Source organism: Pan troglodytes, chromosome 16 (genome assembly GCF_028858775.2).
Source record: "Pan troglodytes isolate AG18354 chromosome 16, NHGRI_mPanTro3-v2.0_pri, whole genome shotgun sequence".
Taxonomy (NCBI): Eukaryota; Metazoa; Chordata; class Mammalia; order Primates; family Hominidae; genus Pan; species Pan troglodytes.
In genome coordinates this window covers 49,473,420-49,483,839 of record NC_072414.2, presented here as the reverse complement: position 1 = coordinate 49,483,839, position 10,420 = coordinate 49,473,420, and the positions used below count along the sequence as shown (strand labels likewise).

The 10,420-nt window shown below is 43.1% G+C and overlaps 1 protein-coding gene across 9 annotated transcripts in view; it reads right to left on the bottom strand.

The window, feature by feature from the left end:
- CGNL1 (cingulin like 1) overlaps positions 1 to 10,420 on the bottom strand; it is a 174,105-nt gene that overhangs the window by 78,585 nt on the left and 85,100 nt on the right. For all 9 annotated transcript variants that reach the window (XM_009429214.5, XM_054666967.2, XM_054666968.1 and 6 more), the window contains one exon: positions 10,078 to 10,290. In XM_009429214.5, coding sequence (XP_009427489.1) covers positions 10,078 to 10,290 — 213 coding nt within the window. The remainder of the gene's footprint in view (positions 1 to 10,077; positions 10,291 to 10,420) is intronic.

The following is a 10,420-nucleotide window of genomic DNA, read 5'->3' as shown; positions in this document are numbered from 1 at the left end:
GGACTCAAACTCCTGGGCACAAGTGATCTTCCTGCCTCACACACCCTGGTAGCTAGGACTACAGGGTGCACAACCACACCCAGAAAATCACACATTTATCCATGTGATTATCTGAATAACGTCCTTCTCACCCCTTTTCTCCATGTTATTCCTACAACCCAGCACAGTGCCTGACATAAATAAAATGCTCCTTAGATATTTGCTTAATTAATGACCTTAAATGAACTATTTATTGGATGGATATTCCAAGAACTGTATCAACAATCCATTCCCAACAGTTAGACATTGACACTGACTATTGAACACGAAATCTGAGTGGTTTGAGCCTATTCTCCTCATCACTGTTCATCACAGGTGGGAAACAGGCAAGGGCCCTCCTCACTCCATCGGTGAGCAGGAGGCCCCCCGAAGGCTAGGCATAGGCAGCCTGACCACGCGACCAAGCTCCTCAGCTGTGCTTCCAGCGCATTACCTCCTTCTCTACCCAACTAAGTCTTGTCACTTTCTCCGCACGCTGCCTGTGAATTTGCTGTGATTTTGAGTCATCGAGGTGCCCTGGGTATCAGCCCTACCTTCTGCTCCTTATTGGAACTGCTAGAAAATGCCAGCCTGCTTAAACATGTTCATGAAGCACCAAGGTAGGGTCATTAAAAATTACCTAATGTCCTACCTCTCCACGTGAGGGATCCTCCTAATGGAATTCTCCATCAGTTCTTCCTGCACTGTGAGGCTAAAGCCAAAATCCTCTCTACAGAATAGCAGCTGCTAAATCTACTCGCCAAAAGCCCTAATGGTAGACCTGGAAAGAGAAGCCGTTTATTCTGTCATCCTAGCCAGGAAAGGTAGAGGCTCTCCTCAGAAATAGTTTATGAGCTCCTACCCTCTGGAAATCTGAACTGTAACTGGAAGCTGATTTACTGAATAAGTGAAATGTATTTTAACTCACCAGCCAAATCAATATTTTTTCTTTGTCTTCCTAGCAATTCTAATTGTTAACTCTTGAGTTTCACTAAAAGGAGCTGGGTACAAAGTCAGCAAGTTCGAGGTACACCCACGTCCCAAAGCTCCTGCAGAGGTTCTTCGAAGAGGAACGTTCTTTTTCTTTCTAATTCTTAAGTATTTGGTACATAAAAAGCACTTAGGGTGTCAACTCACAGAACTGACATGCTATTTCTCACCTGAATTTTGCCACCTAAAGCAATAAACCTGTCCTAATCTCCTACTGCGCACATACCTCAACCACAGCACCCAGAACTTTGTCATTTTACTTGCACATCTTTCTGCCCACAAGACCACATAAGATCCTCAAAGCTAGAGACCACAGCTTGCTTGCCTTTATATTCTTGGTGACTAGCACCATGCTGGCACAGAAAACACACTCAGGCATTTGATGGCAAATGAATCTGCATATCTAAAGATAAACCAGCATATCTTTGTCTTCTACAACCTAACCCACGGCAAGTGACTCTAGGCAGCTCAGGTAAAACACCAGGAGTGACTTGCAGAGATGCTCTGTTTATCCCTCATGGAGGCCCCCTAAGAGATCTGTCCATTATCCAGCCCCCCAGAGTTTTTTCATGACAGCCACTGACTCTCAGGACATGGGAGGCACCTGGGATCAGAGCCACAGAATGGGGCACTGGGCCTGTGATGGGTTCAGAAGGAACATCCCAGGACACCACTCTAGACCTCTTATTTATATACTTTTTAATCAATACAAGATGCAGAAGAGTTATACAACTATTAAAAGAGCCATTTCTGGGGCAGGCAAAAAAAATAAAAGAGAGAGACAAAAAAAAAGATCTTTTTTTAGCCTTGAATCTTCCCATTTCACTTTTGCCTATGGAAAGTTCATGTCACTCTAGGCAGGCTTGAGTCTGTGGAAAAGAGATATTTTCCTTTTCCTGGGCACCTGATTGCAAACCCCACCACTTCTCCAGCTCTCAGTAGCTGTCATTCAGGGTAAGTTGATTATTTGAAGTTAAAATGCAGAGGAAATGAGGAATTTTTGCTGTTTCCCTAGCTAACCTGGCTCCCTTGGAGAAGATAGAAATGAGATTTTACACTGAATTAGCCATGTCTTAAGGGAAGCGATTCCACTGATCCTGAGATTAGCACCGGTTTTACCATTTGACCCTCTGCTGACCTTATGCTTTGGAAGAACCTGTTCAGACACTGGCAGGAAAGAGGGAAGGGACAAAACTAGAAATGACGTGGGAACACGGTACCAAAACATATATTCATTTCTGTAAGACTCAGTGACATTTCCAAATTGCTGGGTAAAATACACACACACAGCCAAAATTGGAGGGTGGTGGTGAAGGGGGAGAAAAGTTTCAACATTATTGAATTTGAACAAAATTCTTACAAGGGTTAGACAATATAAAATATGGGCAGAAAGAATTTACAGTATGAGGAACAGACAAGACAAAAGTACAGAAACTCAGTATGGACATGTATAATGCAAAAATAGCCTTCTTTTAGAAACTCCCCCAATAGACTGTTAACTAAGTCAAATGAACTGCCCTTCCCCTGGCTTTCCTGTCACTGGATGTGGCTGCTTCTCTTCAGGTCTCTGTGTCTGTGTCTTCTCTTCCTCCTCAGGCCCTCGGCCCCCTTCGCTTCTTTCTCTGTCACCCACTCACACTCCGTCCAACGACTCCCAGATGGATAGGGCAGCCCTGCTCCTCACTCATTGTTCACACAGAGGGCCCCCAGGACCTCAAGATGAACTCATTAGCCTTTCCATTCCCAGTACAGCCCCCTTCCAGGCACCCAGAGACGATGCCTGCTCAGGTCAGCTGTCTCTCTTCTTCCTCCTCACCCCAATCCATGCTCCCTGCGGGGTCTCCTCAGTCAGCCCCTACTTCCTGCTCATTCCTCCTCACTCTCTACTTCTAACCATTCTAGCTGCAGCCTCAGGTCACACCACCACCAAGTAATGTCCCCACATTAGGTCTCTGTATTAGTCCGTTTTCACACTGCTGATAAAGACATACCCAAGACTGGGCAATTTACAAAAGAAAGGGGTTTAATTGGACTTACAGTTCCACGTGGCTAGGGAAGCCTCACAATCATGGTGGAAGGCGAGGAGGAAAAGTCCCGCCTTGGATGGCAGCAGGCAAAGAGAGAATGAGGAAGGTGCAAAAGTGGAAATCCCTGATAAAACCATCAGATTTCGTGGGACTTGTTCACTACCATGAGAACAGTATGGGGGAAACCACCCCCATGATTCAGTTATCTCCCACCAGTCCCTCCCACAACATGTGGGAATTATGAGAGTACAATTCAAGACGAGATTTAGGTGGGGACATAGCCAAACCATATCAGTCCCTAATAAAAGAAACATCATTGCTCCCTTACTGACTACCAACTAAAAATAGTCTCCATAATCTCACCCCACCCCACCTTTCCTATTTTAACTCTTTTTGTTTATTCTTTAACACACACACACACACGCAACCTTTTTACCAAAGAAAACTTCAGTGCTGGGTGCAGTGGGTCACACCTATAACCCCAACATTTTGGGAGGCTGACGTGAGCAGATGGCCTGAGCTCAGGAGTTCAAGACCAGCCTGAGCAACGTGGTAAAACTCTGTCTTTACAAAAACTAGCCAGGTGTGCTGGCGTGTAATTGTAGTCCTAGTTCCTTGGGAGGCTGAGGTGGGATGATGGCTTGAACCCAGGAGGCGGAGGTTGAAGTGAGCTGAGATCATGCCACTGCACTCCAGCCTAGGTGACAGAGCCAGACTCTGTCTCAAAAAAAAAAAAAAGAAAGAAAAGAAAAGAAAAAGAAAGAAAGAAAAAAAGGAAGAAAAAACTTCACACATTTGCAACAAGTAGAGAGGATAGGTAATTAACTCTCACCTACCCATTACCCAGCTTTAACACACATCAATGCAGGGCTGATCTTGTTTCATCCATACCCCACTGACTTCCCCCAACAAAGTGGATTATTTTAAAGCAAATTTCAGACAGCCTATAAAAACCTCAGTATGTTTCTTTAAAAGTCAGAGACTTGGCCGGCCATGGTGGCTCATGCCTGTAATCCCAGCACTTCGCCAGGCCAAGGCGGGTGAATTACCTGAGGTCAGGAGTTCTAGATTAGCCTGGCCAACATGGTGAAACCCCATCTCTACTAAAAATGTAAAAATCAGTGGGGTGTGGTGGCAGGCGCCTGTAATCCCAGCTACTCAGGAGGATGAGGCACAAGAATCATTTGAACCCAGGAGGCAGAGGTTGCAGTGAGCCAAGATCACACCATTGCACTCCAGCCTGGGCAACAAGAGTCAGACTCCATCTCAAAAAAAAAAAAAAAAAAAAAGACAGAGACTCTTAAAAACAATAGCACTACTATCACCCCTTAAAAATTGTTTAGTTTCTTAATACCATTAATATAGAGTGTTAAAACATTCCCAATGATTTTAGCTATTTTTGTTTTTTACAGTCAGTTTGTTTCAGTTGGGATCCGAGCACGGTCCACACATTGGATCTCGGCACCCGCCCCTTAAGTCTCTGAATCTGTAGCCACCTTAACTTCATTTTCTCCACAAAGCCCAGCCCAGACACCTCACTTTCCCACCTACAAGGTATTGCTCATGCTGTACTCAGTACCCAAAATGTCCTCAGCCTGCATGCCCAAACATCACTCAAAATCCAACTCAAATACTGTCCCCTCCCTAAAATCTTTCGTGATTGCCACCAGTCCTCCTCCTAAGCACAGCCATGGGGTCTCCTATAGGGATTCCTATATGATTTTATCTCCACTTCACCTGGGTCATTTACTCTTGTCTGTAATCAGCTTGAGAGTTACATATCTCCCCTTCAATCTCCTGGAAGGGTAAATTCCACCTGATTTATATGTATAGTCCTCACGAACTTAGCACGATGCCCTGTACTTGGCAGTTGCTCAGTAAATCAGTTTGTAGGTGCTGTATTTAAAAATAATGCAAAAGGAGAAATGAAGGATGGCAAGAGTATCTCACATGTCTTCAACCTCCCTCCTTTTCTCCCTCATCCATTCCCTTGGGAGATATTTGTTGCATAACTGCTGTATGTTGGACACTGAAAGTGCCTAATGGCCCAAAAGTCATATTATCTGGCACAAAAATAAAAGTGGCTTTTTTATCAGCATCAAAATACTTGCAACTCTTAGATGCAAAATTATTCCTTCGAAGATTAACATTAACATCATGATACTGCTCCTAACAAACAAGATTTGTTCATTTTCATGAGAAGTAATTTGAATTTACAAATTAAAAGCCAAAACAGTCTAATGGTTGGTCTTCAGATTGTTGAGGACTCTAAAGACATCTCCCTGTTTGTCTATTCATTCATCTAACCCACAAACATTTACTAAACATCTATTAAGTACCAAGCACAATGGTGTTACCAAGTAGAAAATGATGACAGTACCTAGTACGGCAGGGAAGGTAAAACCCAGAGCATAATTGCCAACAATACCAAGTCTCTAGAAACTGTAAGGTCCAAAAGGCAGCGAGGGAAGTTCCTGGAAGAGCTGGAATTTGAGCTGAGCCTACTTTCTGAGAAACTTCAAGAAACTATACTGTCTGTACTTCTCTTTTGCACAAGAGTTTCAGATAGGAAGGGTTAGGTTTGGAAAAAAGAAGCCAACGGCTGTGAACAAGGTTAATTTTACTCCCAGATGGCAGTCATTCACATCCCTATTGAGCACCCAATTCCTCTAAGGGGTTCCAGCCATGGCCACAAACCCAAGGAAGAAGAAGACATTTCCTTTTTAAAACTGAAAAAAGTGTAAAATGACCAGAAACAGAGAAAAAAGCATGTTATGAAATAAGTTGCTTAAGGGCTTAGTCCTTTAAAAGAATGTGTGGTAGATATAATCTCCTAACAGACTACGAAGATCCATTTCTCTATAAGAAGAGAACTTAAATAGTGCACATTATAACCCAAACCTCCACCGCTCTGCCAGTGAGATGCAATTCATTCTGCTGGGTGAGGAAACCCCACATAACCTAGGCATTCATGAATTCCATCCACTGAGCAATCAATCTGTTCTTTAAAAGATATGGCTGATGGGTTTACAAAATACACTATTACAGAGTTATCTGTTTGGAATACCTGTACACCATTCGAAATATAATTTGACATTTTTCACCAAATGTTCTAGTAATATAAAACCTTTAGTGCTCAAGCTAGGATAAAGTGCTGGTTATTTTACAACGATAAAATAGCACTTTAGGGGGTTTTGACACTGGGGCAGTGGTAAGAATAAGAAAAACTGATGACAGAAGGTTGGGCTGCTTCATAAGACCTTTCATTCAAGTAATAAACTTTTTAATGCAATAAAATTTCTTAAAGAAATGTCCTTTTTTTGGGGGGAGGCTGAGGCTGACGGATCACCTGAGGTCAGGGGTTTGAGACCAGCTTGGCCAACATGGTGAAACCCCGTCTCTACTAAAAATACAAAAATTAGTCAGGTGTGGTGGCACATGCCTGTAATCCCAGCTACTCAGGAAGCTGTGGCAGGAGAATCACTTGAACCCAGGAGGTGGAGGTTGCAATGAGACGAGATCATTCTACTTCACTCCAGCCTGGGCAACAGAGTGAGACTCCATCTTGAAAAAAAAAAAAAAAGTCAGTTTTTAGCCATAGTGGTGGGTGGGTTCTCCCCCTGGGGCAGGAAAAATCTAAGTGTAAGAGCACATATTTAAGAAACATTATTTACCAGATTTAAAAATTATATTTAATTCACTCTCCTCCAAATATTTAATAATCTTAATATTCTATTCTATAATACCAAGACATAAATAATATAACCAAAAACAGCATCCATCTACTAAATTGACACATTTGTCCCCCATGAAATATGACTCTATCACATTTGTTAAGCAGCCACCTTCAGAAGCAAAAGCTAATATGGTGAAAAAATACAATCAGGATCCTCTTTAAGAAACTGCAAGGAAGCTGCGCACAGTGGCTCACATCTGTAATCCCAGCACTTTGGGAGGCCGAGGTGGGCAGATCACTTGAGGCCAGGTGTTCGAGACCAGCCTGGTCAACACGGCGAAAGCCCATCTCTACTAAAAATACAAAAAAACTAGCCAGGCGTGGTGGCACATGCCTGTAATCCCAGCTACTTGGGAGGCTGAGGCAGAATTGCTTGAACCTGGGAGGTATAGGTTGCAGTGAGCCAAGACCGTGCCATTGTACTCCAACTAGGGTGACAGAGCAAGACTCCATCTCAAAAAAAAAAAAAAGAAGGAAAGAGAAAGAAAGAAAGAAAGAAAGAAAGAAGGAAAGGAAGGGAAAGGAAAAGAAACTGCAGAGAAATTCAAAAGCAAGGCACAGAAATTCAGAGAATACTACTAGAGTTCCCGAAAAGAACTCCCACATCACCACTGAAAAAATTCAACAGGAACTACATGGCAGGGACTGAAAACCCAGTCAGAAAGGAAATTTGTCCTAAACTAACTTTCACTTGCCAGACACTGCACGGATGTGACTATGTCCCAGGCACCATGCTGAGCTCAACAGGCTAAGAGCACAGGCTCTTGACTTGCATATGGGGTGTAATGGTCTATGTTATTTTATTTATTTCTTTATTTATTTTGTAATTTGAAGATATGTTTAAAAGTTGGGAGATCTCACAGAAACATCCAGACATCTGGCTTCTTGAAAAAAATGAAAGATCTAGCAACATGGGCCCAGCATTCCCTCACTGGCAACTCTAAGCTGGAGCAGAGAAGCCACTGACTGCTCCAGCAAAGGACATGCCCTCCAGCCAGCTTGTCACAGTCCCCACCATACCCTCCTATCATCCCAATAACAGACTCAGTGCTTTACTCATTTATGCTCCCTGTCTGGCCCCAGAGGTACTAGAGTTTGTCACTCCCTCTCAGGAAAAAAAAAAAAAGGACAAAAGTGCCCCCTATGCCTAAGAAGTGCAGAGTCTAATGGAGGAGGCAGACAAGATGAGAAATTATAATAGGGTATGATACAAACTACAGTAGAAGAATGGCCAGGGTTCCGCAGAAACCCTAAGGAAGGTGAAGGAAGGTGCAACTAACTCCACCAAAGGGAGTATAGGTATCTAGGGCATGTTCATAAAAGAGACGACATTTGGGGAAATTCTTGCAGGAGGACAACAGCCTGGTCAGATGGCAAAGTAGGAGCAAGTCACTCTACACGTATGAAGAGGTGAGAGGTCTGAAAGATACAGAGTTTTCTGCAGATGGGTTAGGCAGAGAAGGGACTTCTTCCCTACCATGCTAACAATTTTCAGCTTAAATCTGGGGCAATGGGGAGTCAAGCAAGTTACTTAAGCAAAGGCTGACACGATCAGATTTGGTTTTGTAAGGAAAGTTGCTGGCAGCAGTATAGAAAACAACCTGGAACAAACAGCCCTTGCTGGCCCACACCCCAGTGGGTACTAAGGCGAACCCCTTTGTGTTAGCTTCCCGGTGCCTGGAAACTGTCCATTCTCTGCCAATGATACACGTCTTGACTACTTCGCCTGTTTCATTTTTACAGACTGATATGGGTCAATGTAGTTATCGCTCTTGAAATGGCATAGTGAAAATACTATGAGTTAATATATAATGCAGACATTTGAACAGGTCAAAATGCAGTAACATAAGTCTCTACTGATGATCTCAATTCCATACAACAGAGATATCCTTTCACCTACCATGTGTCCTTTCCTCACTTACATATCTCTGACAGTAGAGAACCTGGAAGCTTCCAATAAATAGCCCCCACCCCATGTGAGGCACAAGTTTGATTTTCCTTATACTTAAATCACTACAAACATATCCCCCAACACTATTCTCAACTGCCCTTAAAGGAGCCACCCAGAATACACCACATTAAGTCAAGTTTTGAGGCAAGATTTAAGGGTGATAAAGATATGGGTCCAAAGGAGAAAAATTTTACTCAGTAGCCTATTGGCATGTACCTGATGAAGCAATAGCACATAAAGATCGATCACAAGGATACCAGGCTGTTGCACAGAAATGAAATGAGATGCAAATAACAGGCATGTCCCCTCAAAGCAATAAAAATTAAATCGGTTTCGCTTTTCTCCCTCAAATTCAGTCAAATCTAAAAAAAAATAAGATAGGGAAATCAACAAGAGGCTTTTAAAAACGGTCTCCAAGTTGTAATAACCCCAAACAGTCTATTTCCCAGACTTTTTATTGTTATAACAAACAAACCCATCTTTCATTTCTTGTCATTTGCAATTACTGTGCCATAATTGAAAATCAGTGAATCACCATAGGGCTTAGGGGAGAGAGGGCCTACTAGCTCTGAGCTGTCACTGTAATCATCACAGAATAAACAATATCAAGAATTCTTTATTCATCATTTTTAACCTATATATTGCAGAGTCTCTGAAAATTTTACAATCTGTAATTCCCCTCTTTCCCTAAAGATGGCATGACATTTCAAACCATTTTCCCCTTCAAAATATTGTTTTTCTCTTCTTCAACAGCCAGTATGACGTCTGCCCTAAAAGACTTCAGCATAATTTTGAATCTATTTGTAGGAGCCAAGAATTCAATTAAGAGAAAAATTATCTTGGAAGGGTTTGGGCAATTCAGCCAATTAACCCTCTTGTAACTGTGCTGAGAAAAGAACCTGAATTGTCCAACAAAAGGCTACACAAAATCAAAAGGAACAGACTAGGGTGGGGGATGAAGGATTCCAGGAATCTGGGTCCCGTCTGCGCTTCTGCCCATTAACATGGTCACACAATGCCCTCGGCCTCTGACCGTTAGGAACGCCTGGGAGAGTACATCCCTCCACTCTGCAAGGGGCTGCAGAACCTCAAGTGTTCATATGCAGCTTCTTCATCTCCCCATCTGCAATAGGATTTAACCAATGTCCCTACCAAGGTTTCAGTTTATAGACTTTAAAAGGTCAATAGCAGGACCATTGAGCTTATTCTTTGTTAATAAGCTCTGTGTCCATGATCTGATGAATTGAGATTCACTCTCTAATTAGAAGGAATGAAGGGAATTTGCAGTGGTGTGGGAGACAGGGTCTTACCCTTTCATCTGTTCACAAGCCAGATTCTCCTGCCCCATCCCTCACCTTGGTTGCTTCTTCCACACTCTCCCTCAGGGCCTGCAACTCAGCATCATATTGCTCCTTCAGCTTGTCCATCTCCTGATCATGGCTGGAAACCTCTTCTTTCAGGGCTCCCTTCAGGGCGGTGAGTTCACGCTCTCGCTTTCTCAAGAGGTCTTCTTGCTCCTCTTTGGCAATCAGCAGATCTTGAAGATCCTGTTTTGCCTGTAAGAGCTCCTAGAGAGAGGAAACACGAAGGGAGAAGGTGACAATGAAACATCTTGTTGAGAGGCCCTGTATCTCCCCTCCAGTTCGGTCCCCATGTGCACAGCCATCTCACCTGGCCTTGCCACTCTCTCCTTCCTCA